At 41.2% G+C, this 24,129-nt stretch overlaps 1 protein-coding gene across 4 annotated transcripts; it reads left to right on the forward strand.

Moving 5' to 3' along the window:
- Positions 1-251: 251 nt before the first annotated feature.
- dnah3 (dynein axonemal heavy chain 3) lies at positions 252-23,259 on the forward strand. Of its 4 annotated transcripts, none has more exons than XM_027287361.1 (63): positions 252-490; positions 619-654; positions 897-998; positions 1,118-1,325; positions 1,504-1,549; positions 1,649-1,817; positions 1,918-2,110; positions 2,385-2,580; positions 3,038-3,163; positions 4,162-4,357; positions 4,448-4,627; positions 4,740-4,870; positions 4,962-5,067; positions 5,172-5,350; positions 5,455-5,639; positions 5,741-5,864; positions 6,181-6,334; positions 6,436-6,580; positions 6,735-6,946; positions 7,081-7,172; positions 7,313-7,427; positions 7,575-7,691; positions 8,432-8,611; positions 8,715-8,851; positions 8,995-9,196; positions 9,289-9,381; positions 9,556-9,666; positions 9,792-9,906; positions 9,998-10,196; positions 10,360-10,468; positions 10,563-10,676; positions 10,993-11,169; positions 11,317-11,408; positions 11,502-11,721; positions 11,816-11,950; positions 12,059-12,170; positions 12,257-12,498; positions 12,605-12,705; positions 12,802-12,907; positions 13,029-13,158; positions 13,250-13,483; positions 13,602-13,705; positions 13,788-14,082; positions 14,192-14,371; positions 14,470-14,593; positions 14,687-14,843; positions 14,933-15,076; positions 15,310-15,976; positions 16,055-16,220; positions 16,357-16,573; positions 16,661-16,843; positions 17,018-17,216; positions 17,346-17,859; positions 17,949-19,576; positions 19,710-19,935; positions 20,017-20,261; positions 20,377-20,493; positions 20,893-21,050; positions 21,315-21,482; positions 21,597-21,739; positions 21,882-22,086; positions 22,329-22,466; positions 22,573-23,259. In XM_027287361.1, the coding sequence occupies exons 2-63, from the start codon at positions 637-639 to the stop codon at positions 22,924-22,926; spliced, it is 12,135 nt and encodes a 4,044-aa protein (XP_027143162.1). In that variant the 5' UTR covers positions 252-490; positions 619-636; the 3' UTR covers positions 22,927-23,259. The 4 variants fall into 4 exon arrangements, with proteins under 4 accessions (XP_027143162.1, XP_027143164.1, XP_010748201.2 ...); XM_027287363.1 differs by having other exon boundaries at positions 619-650; positions 893-998; XM_010749899.3 differs by having other exon boundaries at positions 623-654.
- The last annotated feature ends 870 nt before the right edge of the window (positions 23,260-24,129 follow it).

A 24,129-nucleotide genomic window follows, 5' to 3' on the forward strand; every position in this document is an offset into this window, starting at 1 on the left:
GCTGCCAGCAGAGGGCAGAATACACCTGCAGGATGGTGACGCTTTCCAGGTATGAGGACAAACCCACAAACCCAACCCAGAGCCGTGCTGCTCTCTTATAACGTGATAGCTTTAATTTGAACAAATACAGCTGTGTCACGCTATATTAATGCTAGTGTTTTTGTTTTTGTGACCATGTTACAGTACAGAAAATGACCTGACCTGTATCAGGCCCCGCCCACCACATAGCTGAGCTTTTCCCGGTAGTAACAAGGTAGTTGGCGTTACCATGGAGACGTTCCCGGATGAGATCAACAGTGTTTCAGTTTACAGCAACGTGATGTCTTTGAAAAAACTAAGCTGTCAGCGGCGTCAAGCAGCTCTGGCATGTGTACGATTAGAAGAGTGACAGATTAATACTTACTGCTTTTTTTTCTTTTCGACTGACGGACACTTTTACACGAAACATTTAAACAATGGTTGAAATCCTGCCGGCATAACGTTACAGAAGGTAACTGATATTAACCGCCGTGTTTGTTTACTCTTTAACTGACAGGTTATACTCCTAAAAACAGACACGTCTGTATATTTTTCATTCATACATTCAGATTTATTTGTGTTTTTGTCTGCCTTTCATTGGCAGAGAAGCTGAACGAGATGGAGCGGTTAAAGGAGGTAATGTTAAGCCTCATTTGTGCTAGCTGAATACTTCTAATGGACACTTTGATGTGGAGCTAGGTTAAAGTTTGCACTTGACATTAACAAGACATTTGTATTTACATTTGGCTGAACAATAGTTCAGTAAGTAGATACAGTGTTTCTTAATTGGATATTTAACTGCATCTTGTACAGCTTAGTATGTCATGTATGTAACTTGTCAGCGATCCTTTGTGTTACGACCCTTGTCTTAACTACAGATGGAGGATGACTCCATCTACAATATGAGTCAAAGCAGAGGATATTCTGTTCCCCCACCTTTGCCCAAGACGTGTGATGCACAACCCTCAGAACTATATCAAGTAAGAATATCAGTGACTGTATGACATGAACTAATACTACATATTTGTAATACTTACTAACCTTTGTGCTACCATGCACCCTTTTAACATTAGACGGTTGTTTGTTTGTTTTATCTCAGATAGTTATGAGGCACAGTCATTACCCACCCATCCTCCAGACCAGTTCTTGGACTCTAGCAGTTCCTTTTAAAGAGCAACATCTCCACCGCACCCCCAGTGAGTGTATTGGAAGCAACTACAGCCCTCGAGCCCAGAGCCTTAAAATTAGTAAACTTAAGAACAGACGACACACTCTCCGCCAAGCCTCGGCAAAACCGGCAGGGCCTTGTATCTTTTCAAGTTCATATCAAACCCTGATCCACGTGACCAAGGCAAGCCTGTGTAGTTTCACACGGGCTTGCCTTAGTCACATGGACCAGGGTTGCAATGTTCTTTTCTTCGTGTGCACTTAAGACTGCTTTGGAAACCTCTCAGAATAGATTTTTGATCTTAATGAGGCTTTCAGCATATATTCCACCTGGAAGGCAACAAGCAATTACACCAAGGAAAAGGTAATTACGCCCTTAAAGTGTCCTATTTCAACAACAGCCTAACATTTAGAATGTTCTTTTTCTTAAAGCACTTGATGTGATTTGTTCGTGCTTTCACAGGGATAGATCTCCTCATACTTTACTCTCACCTCGGCCAAGGACTACACCAAGAAGCTTTCGCTTTCCCAGCAGCCGGCCTTTGAGCCCAGAAGAGCAGCTGGACATCATGTACAGCGAAGAGGAGAAGATGAGGGCCGTGCAGAGAGAACCTAATGAGAGAGATCTGGAGGCAAGTATCAACGGATTCCATAAGGGAGGTGTCACTTGCTGATTTGAATCATTGGTTGCCTTTTTCTGACACATTGTTGATCTTAACTTTACTCACACAGAGGTATGTGCACTACATCAACACTGGTGTCCCCACCTCTGTGCTGGCCCCCCAGCCTCACCAGCAGATGATGAACATCATGAGCCTGCTGCCTCCTAATACCGAGGATAGTGATAAACACCTCCAGATTATGAGAGCAAACCTAGAGGCGGAGGTCAAAAGAGATTATGACTTCAGCCTCAAGAAGAGCATAGGTATAAAACAATGAAGTGTCTGTGATTCTTTAATGACAGTATTGCTTTATTTAGATATCCTAAACATATGCCAGTGTCACTTTTGTTTACATCTGCTGCACTCTATATGTCTACTGTGCTTATTTGATGTGCTAGCAGATATATAAACAACATTAAACACAAAATAATATTATTCTTTTACATATATATGATCATATTGGCTCAAAAAAGTAGCTGTTCACCTCTGTTGCCTTGAAAATGACATCTATTGCATTCATTTTGTCTTCCATCTCAGTGGACTACATTTTGATGGACCCATCTGAGCGCCAGCGATTGTCCATATCCAGCATCCCCAAGCCCTTTCCCAGGAGGGTGATCCGTGCACCAGTGCCCTGGGAAAATAGTTACAAGGAAGCCCACACGCGGCTGAGCCAACATCTGTTTAATGTCAGCCCCATTATGCTCCTGCTGCAGGATGTCTGGCTAGACAGGTAACACAGAACTGTACTCTACTGTGAGGATTACATTACGTTATTTATTTATTTATAATATTTTATTTCAGCATTTACTTCTGCCTAATACTTTGAATTTAATTTCAAAACTAATTTGAAACATTCCAAGTATCTCTGTCTTCCTTTATATCATTCATCATCTTTATATCTTAAACTATCTTAAACAAACATTGGTAATTTCCCATTTGCCGTGTTGGACAACTGGAGTAATATGTTTGGTTTTCTTTTGCTTTTTTTTACTTTGTAGTAGTCTTTCTTTACTTTATTTTTTTTATTCAATAAAATCCTGTTTATATTTTCTTGAGTTTTTAGGAGAGGTGTGTTTATGCCTTTAGCTTCTTATGCCTTTCCTGCACAAGATTATATGTTTAATGATAAAAATGTTTTATTGTGCAAACAAATAAATGAAATAAAAAGTAAAATAATTTTGTTTCAGCTTCTCATCCTTGAGATTTGTTCGATTGGAGGATCTTTTCTCCACCAGCCTCCCCCTCCTGCCATCTGAGTTTGAAAAGTTTGTCCAGAGACAGTGCCAAACCACAAGAGATGAGCTGGTCCAAAAGTCAGTATTGCCAATTTTTCCACACCATCTCAAAACAACCAATCTGTCAATGAGAACATAAGGTGATGTCCGGACCTAATTGTCGTAGTGTGTCTTCTCATTAAAGTCTATAGTATGTACACAACCAAGAGAGCTAGTGCTGTTGTAGGGGCAGTCTCATGTTTCAACCTTGTCCACTTTGTCAGACCCCTGTCAAGCTTCATTTCAGGGGATTGCTTTACACACTGCCTCACTTCAGGATTCCATTGCATCCTTTGTTGCTTGCTTGTTATATAGCCTGTTAAGCCATGTAGCAGCCCTGTAGGATGTCTGGCTGCATGACTGAAACATGAGCCATTGTGAATTGTAGAATCCAGCTGCTGTTTGTTTTTTTCATGTTCCTAATTTGCACTCACCTGGATACCATTATTCTGCAGTGTCTCAGCTTCCCATGACAACTATACTCAATCCAGAGGACATTATGTCTCTCTCTCTGTGGGGTTGTGTCATTACAAACTGGGAGGAAATAAAGAATACAATAACTGCAGTAACTAGCATGGTCAGTTTTAAGTATTCTGTTACCATTCATGCTCTTGGAAGAGTAAAAAGAAAAAAAGGAGCAGATTACCTTTATTCTATTCTTCAGCACAATGTTTGTTGATGTTGATGTTGTTTGCTGCTGTAAAAAGACGCTGATCACTGCACATTAACAACAACCATGATTCAGAAACTCTTTTATTAATTTAAAGTGACAAATGAGGAGAAAACAAACAAACAAAATGAGCAGCATACGTATATGTAGTGGTATATTACATATATGTATACGAGTGGTATATTATGTACAAAGTCCTTGCTGCAGCGTCCTGGGTTTGATTGTTTGATTGTCTTTTAATGCGTGTCAACCCCCCCCGTCCATCCTTTCCTGTCATTCTTTAGCTGTTCCTATTCTTATCTTTGCTATTATAGACGCACAAATTATAGCTAGTAATGAACTTCCCGTCACAACCGTCTTCTTTCAGGTGGCTGCCTCACTGTGCATCTCTCTTTGAAACCTTCGAGGATCTGTGGGTTTCCCCCATAATGAGGAGTGATGAGGATGCTCAAGTACTTCTCCAGGAGTTCTACAACTGTGTGGCTGTCCTCATGTCACTGCAGCTCAGAAGCTTGGTCATTGAATCTTTCCAGGACCTATTATATTTCTTCACTATTCATGAGGTTTGGACACAATTTTTAGCATTTCTACTTATCATGTTCTTATACTATTCAGATTTCTGATTTCTTTTTCCTGTGGTCCGTGTTCTTCAGAAAGGGAATAGCTTTGGCGAGGTGTTTGATGAGATGAAGTATGTTAAGCCTCAGATTCTGGTGATTAAGCTACAGGTGAATGAGCCTCACATTGAGTTCATTCCGAGCTTTCAGGAATGTTGGGAACTCATCCACAGAGTCTTCATGGAAATCATCAGGAGTGCTGAGGAACTTCCTAGGGTACAGTATTCCCTTAGTGCCACAAGCTTTAATAAAATTATTGCCATCTATTGTATATTACACAATACACAACAAACGTGAATATAACCTGTGACTGAAATGCTTTGAGCAGGTGGAATGCATCCTCTATCCTGATGTCAAAAACTTGTACCTTCGTACTGTCAGTTCTGATGAGTCGCTGGTTACAAACCTAATCAACAGTGCCAAGGAGGTTTTCAACAAAAACATTGTGGGACCTGAGAAGTAATAATACATTAACTGAACTTATGTCTTTAATTATTCTGATGTACCAGCAAGTTTAAAGAAACTGCTAATAATGCATCTCATTCTTCAGGTATTTAAATGTATATCAAAAATATAGCAACCTACTGGACCATGCAGCAAAACAGGAGATTTCAGCTTTTCTCAAAGAGAAGCACTCATTAGAAGGATTCACAAAGGTATTTTAATATTTTTGACTAAAAACCTACACTGAACATTCTCTGTTTTCCACTGTCATTGGCTGTCTACTTGCTTTGTCCTCTGTCTTTCTCTCAATTTTCAGAAAATTGAGAGCATTAATAACGTGCAGAAAGAGATTGCCTCACTGCACATCACAGTGCCCTTGTCCATGTTTTGTCTGTACGCTGGCAATCTGAATGATGACCTGTGCGACCGTGCCGAGACACTGAAAGACAAGATCATCACGTTTGAGGTGGAGGAGAACCGAGAGCTTAACAAGGGGTGAGAAGAAACCCTCTGTGTCCCTATACTTTTGTGTCTTGAACAGAATTAAGTGTTTGAAGAAAAGAGAATATCAATGACAAGCAATTGTTCTTTTTTCACAGGATCTGTCAAAAGTATGAGGAGATTGCAGAGACCATCAGAGGCACCCCAGAAACCACGGAGGAGTTGGTGTCTCTCAACCAGTTCATCAAAAAGACCAGTGATGTGACCATTCACAAGCTGATTGATGAGATTGATGAGGCAGCATACCGCCTTAACTTCCTTCTAGACTACGCCACTCTATCCTGTACGTGAAACCTCTTGTGGTATTTGCAATTACAGTTGACATGTACGGTAAAATATGCCACCATAGATTACATATTGTCTGTTTCATCTTTCATCCTCTAGCTGATGACATGATGCTGAACTCCCGTGTTTTCCAGTGGCCCAATCAGGTCCTGACTGAGCTTGAAGAGAACAAGGCTCGACTAGCGACCACCAAAGACCAGGCAGAGGACTTTCTCCACAAAAGGTTACTGAATGAACACATTTCACACTCTTTTCCAAGGGGCGACCACCACAGCTGAATGTGGTGTTTTTGTCCCTCCTCAGCTTCCAGGCACCACCCAGTCTCTTACATGAGGATATTTTTGGTTTCTATTATTTTCTATTTATTTTTCTCATATCACTCAAATACTATGCGGAAAACTACATATACAAACACCAGTTTTAAGAAATCCACCCTTTTCCCAAACCGTAACAGCAAATTTGGCCACATTTATTGTTCTCTGACACACTAAACTAACTATAATATCTCCAACTGCTATATCTCCATTTGATTATCTCAGGTTAGTAGAATTTGACCAGAGGCTGGAGGATTTGGACAAGAAAATAAAGACCTTTAAGAAGAAGGAAGTTATGAACATGGATGAGCTAAAGAAGAATGTGGAAACTCTCACTCAAATCACTGCCAATCTGGAGACTGCTCTTATTGAGCTAGAGGTAAAAGTCACGGATTTAAAAGCTTTGATACTCAAGAAAAACATGGATCTTACTTCATCCTGAAAGTCATGGAAATGTTCACACTGCTGTCATTTCTACAGGATATCAACAAAGAGGAGACTTTGCTGGAGAAGGGCCAAAGTGAGTTCCCAATACTCCAAACTCTGATAGCTGACAAACAGCCATATGAACAGCTTTGGACCACAGCATTCAACTTTCAAAGCATGTCAGAAGTGTGGATGAATGGTAGGTTACACATTTATTTTCTCACAGCTACTGCATGGCAGCATTTTAAAAGCTCTAAATAGCACAATTAACAGCTAATGGTACAAAGAGTGCAAGCAGGATGTTCAGTTGTTTTTACATTGATGTACTACTTACTTTAGAATTCACCCCCTAGGTCCTTTCCTTCAACTGGATGCTGAGAAAATCTCTGAAGAGCTGGACATCATGTGGAGGACCATGCATAAACTGACAAAGTCTTTGTCTAATCTTCCTGGACCTTGTCGTGTGGCCAAAAGCTTTAAGAGCAAGATAGACCAATTCAAGCAGCACCTACCAATTCTGACGACCATCTGTAACCCCGGCATGAAAGACCGCCACTGGGAGAAAGTGAGCTGAATTCATTTTACTTTTTTATTTTGCTTCATGAGATCAGCTGACAGACACATAGACATCAAGTGTCAGGAGTGTCCTGTGTCTTATGTGATCCATGCAGCTGATGTGAATAATTTATGTTTCTTCAGATTAGCACTATTGTGGGCTTTGATGTCAAACCGGATGTGAACAGTTCACTACTAAATATGGTGGAGCTCGGGTTGTCACAGTACTCTGACAAGTAAGACATTACACCGTGTTGGAATAAATGTAAAGAGCCAAATGAATGTACTGTGTTTATATGAAAAGTAAACCTAATTATGGAAATATTCACTGTGGTCATAAGGTGATAGATCTTTTTGTTTCTTACCTCTGCCAAAGGCTAGAGGAGATTGGAGCTTCAGCCAGTAAGGAGCACTCTTTGGAGAAATCCATGGAAAAGATGAAAAATGAATGGACCAATCTCTGCTTCTCTTTCACTGCATACAGAGATACAGTATGATAAACACATACACAATGATATACTTTCACAGTAGAATTACCATGAGCTAAAAAGCCCAGGTATTGTCATTGTAACTTCTTCCTGTTGCATACAGAACATTGCCATCAACTTGTATGAAACATTCTTAATGTTCTATCACAGGATACCAATATTGTGTCAGCAGTGGATGACATTCAATTGCTTCTTGACGACCACATTATTAAGACGCAGACCATACGAGGGTCGCCTTTCGTTAAGCCAATAGAAACTGAATGTAAGGTAAGACATGGCAATATATACCAGTCTTAAATGTGATGAAAAGGGATTAAACCTTTGCATATGTAGTAGATGTAGCCATTGCTTAAAGAAAATAACTATGATGTCTCTTTTATTGATTTCCTTAAAAATATATACCATGGTGCTGATTCATCATACTGTACTATATCAATTTTTCAAAAATAATAAACTTTTAATCTAATTAGAGATAAATTGCACATATCGCCCTTGCTGATGTAGGATATATACAGTTCATTGCAAACATCCTACAAGCTGATTAATTTTAGCTAGAAATGCATTTAAATGTCAAAGAGCCTAAATTCAGCATACATAAAATAAGTTTGTTTGATTTTTGTGTAAGAGCATCTCTGCTAAGTAAAGCCACAAAAGTAACTCTTTGCAGTAAGAGGTGATTTGAACAGGTGGAAATGTTAGCAGAACAACCTCAGCAGTACCAATCCATACACCGGTGAAGGTGGCTTTGTTTGGAGCCATAAAATTACCATAAAAAGGCTTGAAACAACCTGTTTATGGAAGGCAGACTCATGCACTGCACAGCAATCCTCTGAATCCACATCTATTTTTATAAACTAGCTTTATGCGATATAGTTTACACCATCAGAATTGTATCATTTGTTTCTTGAATATGATATTGGCTTTAAAAAAATCTACAAATATGAGATACAACAGTAGTTTGTTGCTGCTATAACTGTGATATTTTCACCATTATTTTTCCTACCTAGCAATGGGAAGACAAGTTGCTTAGTATGCAGGACATCTTAGACTCAATGCTGACGTGTCAAGCTACTTGGCTCTACCTTGAGCCCATCTTCAGCTCTGCAGACATCATTGCCCAGATGCCCGAGGAGGGGCGCAAGTTTGCCATTGTTGACAGCTACTGGAAGGACATCGTCGCTGAATCGGTGAAGATCCTCTTGACTTCTAACCTCTTGTGTTAGTTTGTGAAAAAATTGAGTCTCATGTACTTTGCTTGGCTTTGGCTTCTGTGTAATGTCACTGGTACAGGTTAAGGATACACGTGTGCTGGTTGCTACAAACCAGCCCAACATGCTGGAACGACTGCAGGAGTCGAATGTGTTTCTAGATGACATCCAAAAAGGCCTCAATACCTACCTGGAAAAGAAGAGGCTCTATTTCCCAAGGTTTGGACCAAAGGAGTATCCCTAACAATACATTATAATTATAAAACATACAAATGACACAGTGGGCACGTAGATTAACATTCCTTTCTTGTCAAATGGTTGTTTTGTTTGCTCTCTTCTCCTCGTCTTCATTATATTCCCAGGTTCTTCTTCCTGTCCAACGATGAGCTTCTGGAGATCCTGTCACAGACCAAAGACCCGCTCTGTGTGCAGCCCCACCTAAAGAAATGCTTTGAGGGCATCGCCAAACTCGAGTTCACAGATGACATGGCAATCACTGGCATGATCAGCTCTGAGAAAGAGACTGTGCCTTTCACAGAAAAGATTTATCCAGCCCAAGCCAAGGTATAGCCAATGTTGTTATGCATTTTTTTAGTAGATCTTTCATAAAGTTTTCCCTTAAATGGATATACGTGTGTGTCATATCTGTTTTTTAGGGTATGGTAGAGAAGTGGCTGTTGCAGGTGGAGAAACTAATGCTCAAGAGTGTTCGACATGTCATCCATCAAGGAGTGATTCAGTATACTGAGGTATTTGGAGATATAACTTTATTTTTGCCTCTGTGATGAACTGTGATAAAAGGTGATGAAAGAAAGTTAACATGAGTTGCACATACAGTAATTACCATTTATTTTAGTTCAGATGAATGATTTCACACGGGTATAAGCAGTTTAAAAACCTAATCTCCTCCTCTTTTACTGTAGGTGCCCAGGAAGAAGTGGGTGTTGCAGTGGCCTGGCCAAGTTGTCATTTGTGCCTCCTCCATCTTTTGGACTACTGAAGTGTCTGAAGCCATCCAGACCAACTCTCTGAGTGTCAGTCTTTAAATCCACCAGTACATCCACTGCTAACACAGAAAGACAACTTCGAAGCCCACAAATGACCTGATTAATACACTGTAATCTAACCTGTGTACTGATTTTTTTTTTCCCATCCAAAGGCATATGTGGAGAAGTGCAACGCTCAGATTACTGACATTGTGGAGCTTGTGCGTGGAAAGCTACCAGGAGGAGCAAGAATGACCCTGGGTGCTCTTACTGTTATTGATGTTCATGGTAATTTAACCATTATTTTAAAGGCATATAATACACTCTCTTGATTAAATCTAGCTTGCAGAACAATCACATGCTTTTTTTCCTGTCTTAGCTCGAGATGTTGTGGCAAAACTGGCAGAGGACCGCATCTCCTCACTAAATGACTTTGCGTGGATTTCTCAGCTGCGTTACTTCTGGGAGGATGACGAAGTGATGCTGCGCATGATCACCACCTGCTTGAAATATGGCTATGAATATCTGGGAAATTCCCCCCGTCTTGTAATTACTCCACTTACTGACCGCTGCTACAGGTAACTTACAGTTTGTTTGATTTCTTACCCAAGACTGGAGAGCTTCAAAATTCAATGCCTTTGTAAATACTGTAGGCACATTCTAAAATGCCGTAACTCAAACGTCTAAGATGTGAAGTTCTTCCATTGTATTATTCGGTCAAATGACTTTTTGCCACACCAGAACTCTAATGGGAGCTTTGAAGTTGAATTTGGGGGGAGCTCCTGAGGGTCCTGCTGGAACTGGCAAGACTGAGACCACAAAAGATCTGGCAAAAGCTTTGGCTAAACAGGTACACCAAAACAGTTTGCAGTAAAAAAAATAAAAATCTGCAAAGATCTGCATGTCTTCATAAGGCAGACATTAAAACTTTTATCTGTTTATAGTGTGTGGTGTTCAACTGCTCTGATGGTCTGGACTACAAGGCCATGAGTAAGTTCTTCAAAGGACTAGCTCAGTCTGGAGCTTGGGCCTGCTTTGATGAGTTCAATCGTATTGAGGTGAGAACAACTATTATGTTATACTGGTCAAATCTATTAATGACCCTAATACCCTATCTACTTTAACAGTATAGTACCTTAAGATGAACAAATATAGATTTAGAGCAACATTTCTTGCTGTTGTACCAACTTGATCCGATTATTTTAATCCACTCCAAGTAAATGATAGATTGCAACTCAAACTCAAATACAAATCTGTAAGTAACAGCAGTATATACCTCAAGTCTTGTCTTCATTGCACTGGCTCTAAGTACAAGCTTCTTTTTACATGTCAGAATATCCATCATTTAATATCTTGCATATTAATTTGTCACAGGTGGAGGTGCTCTCTGTGGTAGCTCAGCAGATCCTCTGCATACAACAGGCCGTTGCCAAGAATCTGAAGACTTTTTTGTTTGAGGGGACAGAGCTGTCACTCAACCCGACATGCAATGTGTTCATCACCATGAACCCTGGTTACGCTGGCAGGGCCGAGCTTCCCGACAACCTAAAGGTAAATCCCTCTTAGCGCTGTAGTATAGTCTGAAACATCACTCACAAAGCAGAATCTGATAAAAAAGAAGAAATAGAAAAAGTGTGAGAAAAAGCGAGAGAATAAGATGCTGGAACTAGATGTATACCCGTCAATCTTTTCTTGTAGGCTCTTTTCCGTACAGTGGCAATGATGGTACCAGACTATTGTCTCATTGGAGAAATCTCATTATACTCCATGGGCTTCATTGAATCTCGCAGGTATGTGTGAATAGTGTCCTCCACAAAATATTTTGAGCATATTTTTTTTCAGTTGGTTCACTAAACCTCATACATCTCCATTTTCACTGACAGTCTGGCCCAGAAAATTGTGGCCACCTACCGTTTGTGCTCCGAACAGCTGTCTTCCCAACACCACTATGACTATGGTATGCGTGCTGTGAAGTCTGTACTGACTGCAGCAGGGAATCTGAAGCTGAAGTACCCAGAGGAGAACGAGAGCGTGCTGTTACTTAGGGCACTGATGGACGTCAACATGGCCAAATTTCTAGCACAGGATGTGCCACTGTTTGAGGTGACACATTTTTCATCAACTCAAATTGCATTTCCAAGTATAAATCAGTTAGTTTACTAATTATTCCATTCATTTCTCCTGCTGCTGCACACAGGGTATCATATCAGATTTATTCCCTGGAGTGGTGCTTCCAAAACCAGACTATGAGCTCCTCCTCAAGGCTCTTAATGAAAACATTGCTAAACTCAAACTCCAGCCTGTCCCATGGTTCATTGGCAAAATTATCCAGGTACCAAGCAGTTTTACTTAAGACTTAAGATAACCGTTGTTTGGTTATTTTTTAGAGTATACTTTGACTGCATAAAAGTACTCAAAATTGGATTTGTGATGTGTTTAGGTGTATGAGATGATGTTGGTTCGCCATGGTTTCATGATAGTAGGAGATCCTCTAGGAGGAAAGACTTCTGCATATAAAGTTCTTGCTGGTGCCCTTGGAGACCTTTATAAAGGTCTGTACTTGATTTAACAGTCATCTTCTAGTTGCCACCGTGGCCCTGGACAAGCTATTGGAAAATGTGTGATTTCTTTTTTTCAGCCAAGCTGATGGAGGAATTTGCAGTGAATTACTGCATCATCAACCCCAAGGCCATCACCATGGGCCAGCTGTATGGTTGCTTCGATCCAGTCAGCCATGAATGGTCTGATGGTGTACTGGCCACCTCCTTCAGGGATCAGGCTATCTCTACCTCTGAAAATCGGCAGTGGATCATCTTTGATGGGCCCATTGATGCTGTCTGGATTGAGAACATGAATACTGTGCTTGATGACAACAAGAAGGTATGGGACATTTTGTTCTGGCTAGATTTAATGACATTTTGAGATGGACATTCATAGTTTTGTTTAAATATTAAGCCTTCACCTCATTCACTTTATACTTTGCTAGCTTTGTCTAATGAGTGGTGAGATCATCCAGATGAGTTCCAAGATGAGTTTGATCTTCGAACCTGCTGACCTGGAGCAAGCCTCTCCGGCTACAGTCAGTAGGTAAGCAACACCATATATACCATGTATATAAAGAAAGGACACATTTTGAGAGTTTCAGAGAAAGTTACTTTATTGAATGTAACCATTTGTCTGAAGGTGTGGTATGATCTACATGGAACCTCATCAGCTGGGCTGGTCTCCTCTCAGGGATTCATACATGAACACATTGCCTGAAAGCCTGGACACTGAACATAGAGAACTGGTGAGATCACAAACACGCATGTCTTTTGGCTCATTGATGGTCTTTTAAGTTTTCTGTTACTTTTGATTCCTTTAAGATGTCATATTTTGTGTCTAATGTCTGCTTCTTTGATGCCCCACAGATATTAGACCTGTTTGATTGGCTAGTTCAGCCCTGTCTGAACTTTATAGATACAGAGTGTCGCTTTGTGATTCAAACATCTCAAATTCACTTGGCCTACAGTCTAATGAAGCTGTACACTTGTCTCATGGGTTAGTAAGAATGACATTTAACTGATAATTCATACACATTTATTTTAATCAGTGTGTATCCATGTGTGTTAACATTGTTGTCTACACGCAGATGAAATTTCTGCGTCTGGAGCCAATGGTATACAGATGTCCAGCCAGCAGATAACCATGTGGCTACAGGGTCTGTTCCTATTCGCGGTTGTATGGACTCTGGGTGGGACCATCACTGGGGACAGTCGTAAGAAGTTTGATGTCTTCTACCGCAATCTGATCATGGGCATGAATGATGAACACCCTCGACCTAAGAGTGTCAAACTCAAAAAGAACAACATCTTCCCTGAGAGAGGTCACAAAATTTCAACAATAATTATGGATAGTTACTATACCAATTAAAATCTGCCTTTTAAACATAAGTAATTCATGATATTTACTTTTGTCTTTATTTATTATTTACTATTTTGTAGGCACTGTCTATGACTACTACTTTCACAAGGATGGACAAGGACAGTGGAATGTATGGACTGATTCTATCACAAATAAAGAAAGTGAGATTCCAGCTAGCGCCAATGTGAGTATGTTTATGTCACAGAGGTTACTGCTGCTAAACTGTGGATGTCCATGTTTGCTGAGACTCTCCTTATCCTTACTAGGTGTCAGACCTTATCATCCCCACCATGGAGACTGCACGCCAGCTTTTTTTCCTGCGTACCTACCTGGCACATGAAATACCCATGTTGTTTGTCGGGCCCACTGGTACCGGCAAATCTGTGATCAACAAAAGCTTCTTGGTAAAGCTGCCTAAAGAGCAGTACACACCAAACTGTATCAACTTCTCAGCCAGAACCTCAGCTAATCAGACCCAAGACATCATCATGGCCAAGCTGGACCGAAGAAGAAAGGGCGTGTTTGGACCTCCTATGGGAAAGAAGTGTGTTGTCTATGTTGGTAAGGATGGACTCATACAGAACTGTGTACTTTTGTGTTAAAAAAATCATAATGTGAGTGAGGGTGTCACATATTAAGAAGTGTTTGATGGGTCATTTCTTGCACATAGATGACCTGAACATGCCAGCTAAAGAAATCTACGGCGCGCAACCTCCAATCGAGCTGTTGAGGCAGTGGATTGACCATCATCACTGGTATGACAAGAAGGACACCTCCAGATTGAATATAGTGGACATGCTGTTCCTGTCTGCAATGGGGCCTCCTGGTGGTGGTAAAAATGACATTACAGGTATTGCTGAGACAACAGTTATTTAATATTAATATTCCTTTAAAGAAAGCAGCAATGATAAGATTTACTGTTATTGATAAATTGTTTGAAAATGCTAGGTCGCTTCACCCGCCACTTGAATGTCATCACAATTGATTCCTTCGATGATGAAACACTGACCAAGATATTTAGCTCCATAACTGACTGGCACTTCAGCAAGGGCTTTGATGCCTCTTTCTACAGGTAACTTGTCAAATATTTATTCTAGTATCATACAGGGGTAGAATTTTATAAATGATCCTTGTCAGACATACTGTATTTTGTCTTATGACCAAGGTTAGGCAAGATCATGGTCCAGGCCACCATGGCAGTCTATAAGGATACCATGGACAGCTTCCTCCCCACGCCATCTAAGTCCCACTACATCTTCAACTTGAGGGACTTTGCTCGAGTGATACGAGGAGTTCTCCTGGCTCCACATACACACATGCAGGTAAGAATGGAAACAACAGTGAAATGTTCAAATGAAATGACTCTGAACTGCTACATCTCTTCCTCATTAATGTTGGCCATTTATCTCAGGATGGAGACAAACTCATCCGCCTATGGATCCATGAAGTCTACCGCGTTTTCTATGACCGACTCATTGACAACGAAGACAAGGAGATGTTCTTTGGCATTGTGAAAGAGACAACCTCAAACCTGTTCAAGCAGAGTGTGGAAAAGGTAGTGCACACACACACTGTCTTAAAAGTTATTTCAGAAAAGTTCAAACAGTTTTTCAGTTCTATTGTAAAGATCAGTTTAAAAGATTTGGGTTGAAATCAAAGGGTTTCTGTTATTTCTGCATCTGTGTGCGGAAAAGGAAAGTGGGAAAGTTCAAATCTAGTGTAGTGCAGAGTGGTCTAGATTTAAGTAACTTCTGTGTTTAATCCAGAGTCTCTCCTATCGTTGTCTAGCTCCTGAGCCATCTCAGCCCAGATGGCAAGGTAGTAGACGAGAGCATCCGTAGCTTGTTCTTCGGTGACTACGCCAAGCCTGATTCTGATGTTAAGGCCTATGATGAAATCACAGACTTGCGTGCCTTACAAGAGGTGATGGAGTTCTATCTGGATGAGTACAACAGCTGCAGCAAGGCACCAATGTCCCTTGTAATGTTCAAATTTGCCATTGAGCACATTTCCCGCATTTGCCGTGTGCTGAAACAAGACAATGGCCACCTCCTACTTGTCGGCATTGGTGGTTCGGGGCGTCAGAGCACCACTAAGCTGGGCACCTTCATCAATGATTACGTCCCATTCCAGATTGAGTTGACCAAGAACTACAGCATGTCAGACTGGCGTGATGACCTCAAGAAGATAATGCTTAAAGCTGGCATCGAGGGAAAAAGCATGGTGTTCCTCTTCAATGACAGCCAAATTAAGGATGAGGCCATGTTAGAAGACATCAACATGCTGCTTAACACTGGTGATGTGCCTAACATCTTTGCTGCAGATGAACGTGCTGACATCCTAGAGAAAGTGCAGGGAATCGTCCGGATGGAGGGCAAAAAGATTGATGCCACTCCACTCTCATTGTACAACTTCTTCATTGACCGTGTGAAGGCCAATCTTCACATTGTGCTAGGTAGGCACCTTTTGTGTTCTTATTCTTTTTTTTAATGAATTATTGTATTGGTAACTAAAAAAATATTGTATTCAACAGCCATGAGTCCTATCGGTGATGCATTTAGGAACCGTCTTAGGATGTTCCCCTCCCTTATCAACTGTTGCACTATTGACTGGTTCCATGCATGGCCTAATGATGCTCTGGAGATGGTGGCCCACAAGTTCCTAGAGGATGTGGAAATGGACAGTGACATCAGACTGGAGTAAGGACATAAAAAGCATACAAAAATCTAGTACTCGTTAAAGCTGCGTTAAAGCTGCTTAACAGTGACATGGACTTTATTTGCATCTATAACTGTTTAGTATACCCACTTGTTTTGTTTTTTTCTATGATCTCAGGGTGGTGGAGATGTGCAAGACCTTCCAGACAAGTGTCAGAGACATGTCTGAAAGGTACTTCTCTAGACTGAGGAGACACAACTATGTCACACCCACCTCCTATCTTGAACTCATCCTCACCTTCAAGAGTCTTCTCAATCTCAAGAGGAATGAAGTGGATACTGCCAGGAACCGCTATATCATCGGTCTCCAGAAACTGGAGTTTGCTGCATCTCAGGTGATGCACCCAAGCAATATTACCTGTTTTACCGTCTTACTTGTTTCTCTGACCAATGTCATCATCCAACTTGATATTAACTGATAGGTGTCAGTGATGCAAGAGGAGCTGACAGCCTTGCAACCAGAGCTCATCCAGACCTCAGCTGAAACAGATAAGATGATGGTTAAGATAGAGGGAGAAACAGTGGAGGTGGATGCTAAGAAAGAGCTGGTGTCCGCTGATGAGAAGGTGGCTAATGAAGCAGCCGCTGCAGCCCAAGCCATTAAGGTATTCATGTATTTTAGGAACCACTGCAAAAATGCTGGTAATTTACTGTTCAAATATTTCTTTCTGAAATATATCTGTCAGCTGTTTCCAAGGTGTTCAAAATTATACACTAGGTATTCTGATTATTTCCATTTGCATCAGACACTGATTAATGTCTACTTGTTTGTCTTTCAGGATGAGTGTGAGGGAGACTTGGCAGAAGCAATGCCTGCATTGGAGGCTGCCCTGTCAGCCTTGGATACCTTAAAACCTTCAGACATTACAGTAGTTAAGTCTATGCAGAACCCACCAGGTCTAGTCAAACTAGTCATGGAGTCCATCTGTGTCATGAAGGGCATCAAACCTGAGAGAAAACCTGATCCTAGTGGTTCAGGTAGGATCAGAGCTTTCAAAGAATCATTTTGTATATGGCATCATTCTCAATGACAAAACGTAAAATATTCAGATCAATATAAAATTTGATAACAGTATTCATATTTTGAAACAAATAAATATGTTGCAGGTAAGATGGTTGAGGATTTTTGGGGCCCCTCAAAGAAGCTTCTTGGGGACCTGAAGTTTTTGGAAAGCCTCAAAGCCTACGACAAGGACAACATCCCTGCCCCATACATGAAGAAAATTAGAGATAAGTTTATTGACAACCCTGAGTTCCAGCCCTCTGTTATTAAAAATGTCTCCTCAGCTTGCGAGGGCCTCTGTAAATGGGTACGAGCAATGGAAGTGTATGAACGTGTAGCCAAAGTGGTAGCCCCTAAAAAGGAGCGACTGAAGCTGGCTGAGGATGAGCTGGCTGTGCAGATGGAAATGTTGACCGTGAAAAGAGCTGAGCTGAAAGAAGTTGAAGACAAACTACAGATCCTGAATGATGACTTGGACGCCATGATTACTAAGAAGAAAGAACTGGAGGACAACATTGAATTGTGTTCTCAGAAGCTGATCAGAGCAGAGAAGCTGATAGGAGGATTGGGTGGGGAGAAGGACAGGTGGACTGAGGCTGCAAGGCAACTAGGGATTAGGTATTACAAAAATATATACTATATATTAATCTTCATAATTAATCATGATGTGCTGTGTCTGACGTTTACTATTGATCTCCCTTCTGCAGATACACCAACCTGACAGGAGACATACTCCTCTCTTCTGGAGCTGTATCTTACCTTGGGGCATTCACGGTAGACTACCGTATAGAGAGCCAAGAGCAGTGGCATGTCCTGTGCCAGGAGAAAAAAATCCCCTGCTCTGAGGACTTCACCCTCAGCAACACACTGGGTAACCAGGTGTCCATTAGAGCATGGCAGATCGCTGGACTGCCAGTGGACTCCTTCTCCACAGACAACGGTATCATTGTGTTTAACTCCCGTCGGTGGCCGGTGATGATTGACCCTCAAGGTCAAGCCAACAAGTGGGTCAAGAACATGGAAAAAGCGAATAAACTTGCTGTCATCAAAATGTCTGATGGAAACTATGTAAGAACTTTAGAGAACTGCATCCAGTTTGGAACCCCAGTTCTTTTGGAGAACATTGGAGAGGAACTTGATCCAGTACTTGAACCTGTGTTGCTGAAGCAGACCTTCAAGCAGCAGGGTGTGGAGTACATGAAAATCGGAGAGAATATTGTGGAATATTCTAAAGACTTTTTATTTTACATGACCACTGGACTGAGAAACCCTCATTACCTCCCAGAGGTGGCTGTCAAAGTCTGTCTGCTGAACTTTATGATCACACCACAAGGCCTACAGGACCAACTCTTAGGGCTTGTAGCAGCCAAAGAGAAACCTGAGCTGGAAGAGAAGAAGAACCAACTCATTCTGGAGAGTGCTGCCAACAACAAGCAGCTGAAGGAAATTGAGGATAAGATCTTACAAGTGCTCTCCTCTTCTGAGGGAAACATCCTGGAGGATGAGACTGGCATCAAGATCTTGTCATCATCCAAAATCCTCTCTGAGGAGATCTCAGAGAAGCAAAAGATAGCCACTGTCACAGAGAAAGAGATTGATGACACTCGCATGGGTTATCGTCCTGTTGCTGAGCATTCATCCATTTTGTTTTTCTGTATCTCAGAACTGGCCAACATTGAACCTATGTATCAATACTCCCTGACCTGGTTCATCAACCTCTATCTATACTCCATTGCCCAGAGCTTGAAAAGTGATGATGTGGCTGAAAGGATCAACAACATTGTTGATCACTTTACCCTCAGTATCTATAACAATGTGTGCCGCTCCCTGTTTGAGAAGGATAAGCTGCTTTTCTCCCTGCTGCTCACTGTAGGCATCATGCAGGGTAAGGGCCAAGTTGATGACCAACTCTGGCGCTTCCTCCTAACAGGTGGCATTGCTTTGGATAACCCTTACCCCAATCCTGCCCCAGACTGGCTGTCTGACAAGTCCTGGTCTGAAATTGTCAGGGCGTCCAAACTTCCAAACCTGGATGGTTTCTTTAAACATGTCCAAGACAACATCTCTAAATGGAAGAAGCTCTATGATTCAGGAAAGCCCCATAAGGACCAGTTCCCTGACCAGTGGAGTGAGTTGGTGGGGATGGACAGAATGCTAGTAATCAGGTGCTTCAGGCCAGATAAACTGGTCCCAGCAGTGCAGGATTTCATAGTTGATAACATGGGACAGGCTTATGTTGAACCGCCTACCTTTGACCTAGCAGGGAGTTACAAAGACTCCAACTCCTGCTCTCCTCTCATCTTTGTGTTGTCACCAGGATCTGATCCAACTGCAGGTGATTAATCGACAACTTCTACATTTTAACACACGATAGCTCCACACTATCTGGTAAAACAGAAGGAAACTTGGTTCCTGGTTTTATTTTTGAATGTTTAATGTTTTTAATACCATATTGCATGCTTTTTTAGGTCTGCTGAAGTTTGCTGATGACCTAGAAATGGGGGGCAGTAAGACCCAAACCATTTCACTTGGACAAGGACAAGGACCCATAGCCGCTCAGATGATTGTCAAAGGCATCAAAGAGGGCACCTGGGTGGTATTGCAGAACTGCCACCTGGCCACCAGCTGGATGCCCACTCTGGAGCGGATCTGTGAGGAAACCATCAACCCAGAGAGCACACACCCTAACTTTAGGTAATAGATACTACTGAGTTTAACTAAAAGATGGTATTGCATAAAGAAGTTGATAAAGGCAAGTAATGTTTTTCTCCCCAGGTTGTGGTTAACCAGTTATCCATCAGACAAGTTCCCAGTCAGTATCCTGCAGAATGGGTTGAAGATGACCAATGAGCCTCCTAAAGGAATAAGAGCCAACCTGTTGCGTTCCTACCTGAGTCACCCTATCTCTGACCCTGCCTTTTTTAATAGCTCCAAGAAACAGGTCATTTGGCAGAAGTTCCTATTTGGTCTCACTTTCTTCCACGCTCTAGTACAGGAAAGAAGGAACTTTGGACCTCTGGGTGAGAAATATAAACTGCAGTGCTTATCTGTTGTTTGACCCTTGTGTTATGAAATGTGTTTTGTTTATTACATCATTATTTTGTCATTATGTTTTGTTTGTCTGTTTTCTCTCAGGTTGGAATATTCCCTATGAGTTTAATGAGTCTGACCTGAGGATCAGTATGAGGCAGATCCAAATGTTCCTGGATGAGTATGATGAGGTTCCACTGGAGGCCCTTGCATACCTTACAGGTGAACATTTCATAGTTGCAGCAGTAAGCTGAGTGGGAAGGTCACCCTTGAATCACAGCCTGATATGTCCTGTTAGATAGCCTAAACCTTAGGGCAGATGTTTTTGTTTATTTACCACATTTTTCGTGGTTGTTTTTTAATCTGTGACCTTGATCACAAATGACTCCTTCCTCTCTCTTTGGGTATACGAAAAACATAGGGTTGCACAATGAAATGCAAGTTGTAGTCCTTTCATGCTCCACAGGAAAAAAATATTTTTATGGCAGAGTTTTGCAGCCTGAAGAGAGAGGCTGCTCTCTAGTCTGGCGGTACAGCAGCAGTATATTTATTGTTATATACAGAGTAGATATAGTATATAGTAACATGACTCAACTCAGATCTCTTTTCTTCTCCTCTCAGGTGAGTGCAACTATGGTGGCAGGGTGACAGATGACAAAGACAGGCGTCTGCTGCTGTCGCTTCTGTCCATCTTCTACAGTTGGGAGCTGATAGAACAGGAGTGCTACCACCTGTGTGAGGGAGATCTGTATTATGTCCCAGCTCACGGCCCCTATCAGGTACTGTCTAATACCTGGTCAATTCATAATCAATGCTACAACGTAAGACATATCCATCATTATCAGTCAGCAGCTGTTTTCTTATGTCATTGAGGCCATAGTAAATGCATGGCTGCACACAACAGGAGGGCTAGATTAATGGTTTTAATCACTGATTGTAATATTACTCTATAATTAAAGTGTGCACGTTTTAAATCACTGCTTCATCTCCATCTGGTAAACACAAATGACATGTCATGTCACAAATTATGTTCTTTATTCCAGACATATGTTGAATACATTCGCAGTCTTCCAATTAGTGCAGACCCTTGTGTGTTCGGACTTCATAGCAACGCTGACATCACAAAGGATAATCAAGAGACTAATCAGCTCCTGGATGGAGTACTGCTCACTCTCCCCAGGCAGATGGGTGGCGGGGCTAAGTCTCCTCAGGTTTGACTCTTGTCTGAAACTTTTTGCCTTATCACTAATTTCCTTGAAGAAACACTATATGAAAACTTGTTTTCTTATATTGATGCTTTGTGCTGTTGCCTGTTTCTGTTGTAGGAAGTAGTAGATGAGCTTGCAGAAGACATCCTGTCTAAGCTTCCAGCAGACTTTGACATACAAGTGGTGATTGATAAATACCCAGTAATGTATGAGGAATCTATGAACACTGTTTTGAGGCAGGAAGTCATCCGCTTTAACAGGTAATAACAGCGTGTGTTGCTATGTAATTAAATATATATAAATTGAATATCATGTTGAAAAAGGCAAACCTTTATTACCAATAACACATTGATCAGTTTGAGCAGGACATTTAATAATCACACTTGTCTCTCTTCTTCACAGACTCACTCATGTGGTGCGCATCAGCTTGGTAAACATCCGCAAAGCTCTGAAGGGCCAGATTGTTATGTCCTCTGAGCTTGAGAACGTGTATGACAGCATGTTAGTGGGCAAGGTGCCTGCTATGTGGGCAGCCAAGTCATACCCCTCTCTCAAGCCAATGGGAAGCTACGTGACCGATCTCTTAGCCAGACTGCAGTTTCTACAAGTAAGAATTATGATTGTTATGGGTCACACAGACTTCTAGTGAAGGTAAAATAGTCCAATTGCAGAATACAGTGTGTACAGTTTGTTTGTCTTAAGTTAGGGAAATTGATTGAATGTGCGTAATAGATCAAATTCTGTTACATTAAGATTGTATTAAAGCAACAATTGATTTCTAGAGATTAGATTTTTTTAAATATACACTTTATACATACTGTTAATTTGCTTGGATGTCTCTCTTGACAGGATTGGTTAGATAACGGCCCACCCACTGTCTTCTGGCTCTCTGGTTTCTACTTCACCCAATCATTTCTTACTGGAGTGGCTCAGAATTTTGCCAGGAAGTACACCATCCCCATAGACTACATTGGCTTTGAATTTGAGGCATGCATTGCTAATGTTTCTCACTTATTCAATCATAATTATTTATTAATAATTATAATAATAGGGATGTATTGGGTGTATATTCACGCTCAGAGTTGTGTTACAGGTAACCAAAGAAGAGACCCACATGGATGAGAAGCCAGATGATGGGGCCTATGTTAAAGGTCTTTTCATGGAGGGGGCCCGTTGGGACAGAGAGAACATGGTCATTGGAGAGTCCCTCCCCAAGATCCTCTTTGACTCCTTGCCCATTATCAAGCTCAAACCAGGAGAAATGTCCAAGTTTAAACATGAAAACATCTACGTTTGTCCTGTTTACAAAACCAGCGCTCGCAGAGGGACCTTGTCCACCACTGGCCACTCCACCAATTACGTCATGTCCATCGAGCTTTCCTCTGACAAGCCGCAGAAACACTGGGTTAACCGCGGGGTGGCATGCCTCTGCCAGCTGGATGACTAAGGACTAGCATCACCTGAGTGAATATGTTGAACTATTAAAAAACTGTGTATGCCAAAGAAAAGTCTATGTGTTTATAGGCCAAAGTAACTCAGGTGTAAACTGACACAAACATGCTAGTGTGAATGTGGAGAATGTCTTTACTTAGAATATTGTACTTTGTTTACAGTGTGTTCTTTACTGATTGCAGTTAGAGGGATTAGTAGCTGGTAGCAGTCCATAATAAAAATAGTTGTATGTATTTGCACTATGATGCACTTTACAATTCTATTTTCTATATGGTTATTTTTATCGGGTGGTGGGTTATTACAAATATTTAATACTTGATAATAAAGTCAATATATCTCTCAGAAGCATCTGTCCATACTTGATAATGTTGCTGGTGATGTCTGTACCATAATTCTGTAATTCTGTCTGGTATACATTTGAGTAGTTCTAGTAGTTCTCAATTCACAGGGTCAAACCATCTAGTGAAAGCAAACACTAGATGGCAGCAAAGGCAAAAAAAAAGTACTGCACAGAGGTCCAAATTGGTATCTACAAAGATGAATGTTAACTCTTCACTGAAATTGGTAACATAATATCAACATGTTGATGTTTAATTATGAAGCTATATGTTGAGGCATCAAGTATGGGTTATAGGAAACATGGACTTAATTTTGATACACTAAAATATTGTTGGATAAAAAAGTTGCCAAAGTGTCATTTCTTTGTGGTGATTGCATCAAATCATCAGCAAAAGCAGAAATAGTTTGAGAATGTGATAACAGAGCAGCACCATGCCAAATACCTGCCTCACCATCAGTGATTGAGGTCCAGCTGGGTGTGTGGCAACGATTTTCTGTCCCGACAAGCAGATTGATGACTTAATTATGAAATGCTGAGATTCAGTTCAGGATAAATGCTGTTCTCTGCATACAGGCCATATCTTATTTCACAGGATGCCACAAATCACCACTGAGAATTTTCATGATGGACCTCATTCAACCAAACTTTTGTGAAAGGAACGTGTTTAGATTAAAATCCTTGTGGTAAAGTTTCACACACCGAGACAGCTGGTGGGTGGTGCTGTCTGACAGATGCTGTATTTATGTCAGCACTGCTTGATGTTCCCTGAAGTCAGCACTTGTGGGTTCAAACATAATTCATCTGAATTCAGCTGCCGCATCCATGCCCACCCAACAACATTAAATCTATTCATTATAA

The sequence above is a fragment of the Larimichthys crocea genome, chromosome XIII (assembly GCF_000972845.2).
Source record: "Larimichthys crocea isolate SSNF chromosome XIII, L_crocea_2.0, whole genome shotgun sequence".
NCBI lineage: Eukaryota > Metazoa > Chordata > Actinopteri > Sciaenidae > Larimichthys > Larimichthys crocea.

Coding starts and splice junctions, on each gene's coding strand:
- dnah3 (XM_027287361.1), top strand. Junction 7,173..7,312: donor TTGTCACAGTACTCTGACAA/GTAAGACATTAC, acceptor CCTCTGCCAAAG/GCTAGAGGAGATTGGAGCTT. Junction 17,860..17,948: donor GCAAGGCAACTAGGGATTAG/GTATTACAAAAA, acceptor TCCCTTCTGCAG/ATACACCAACCTGACAGGAG.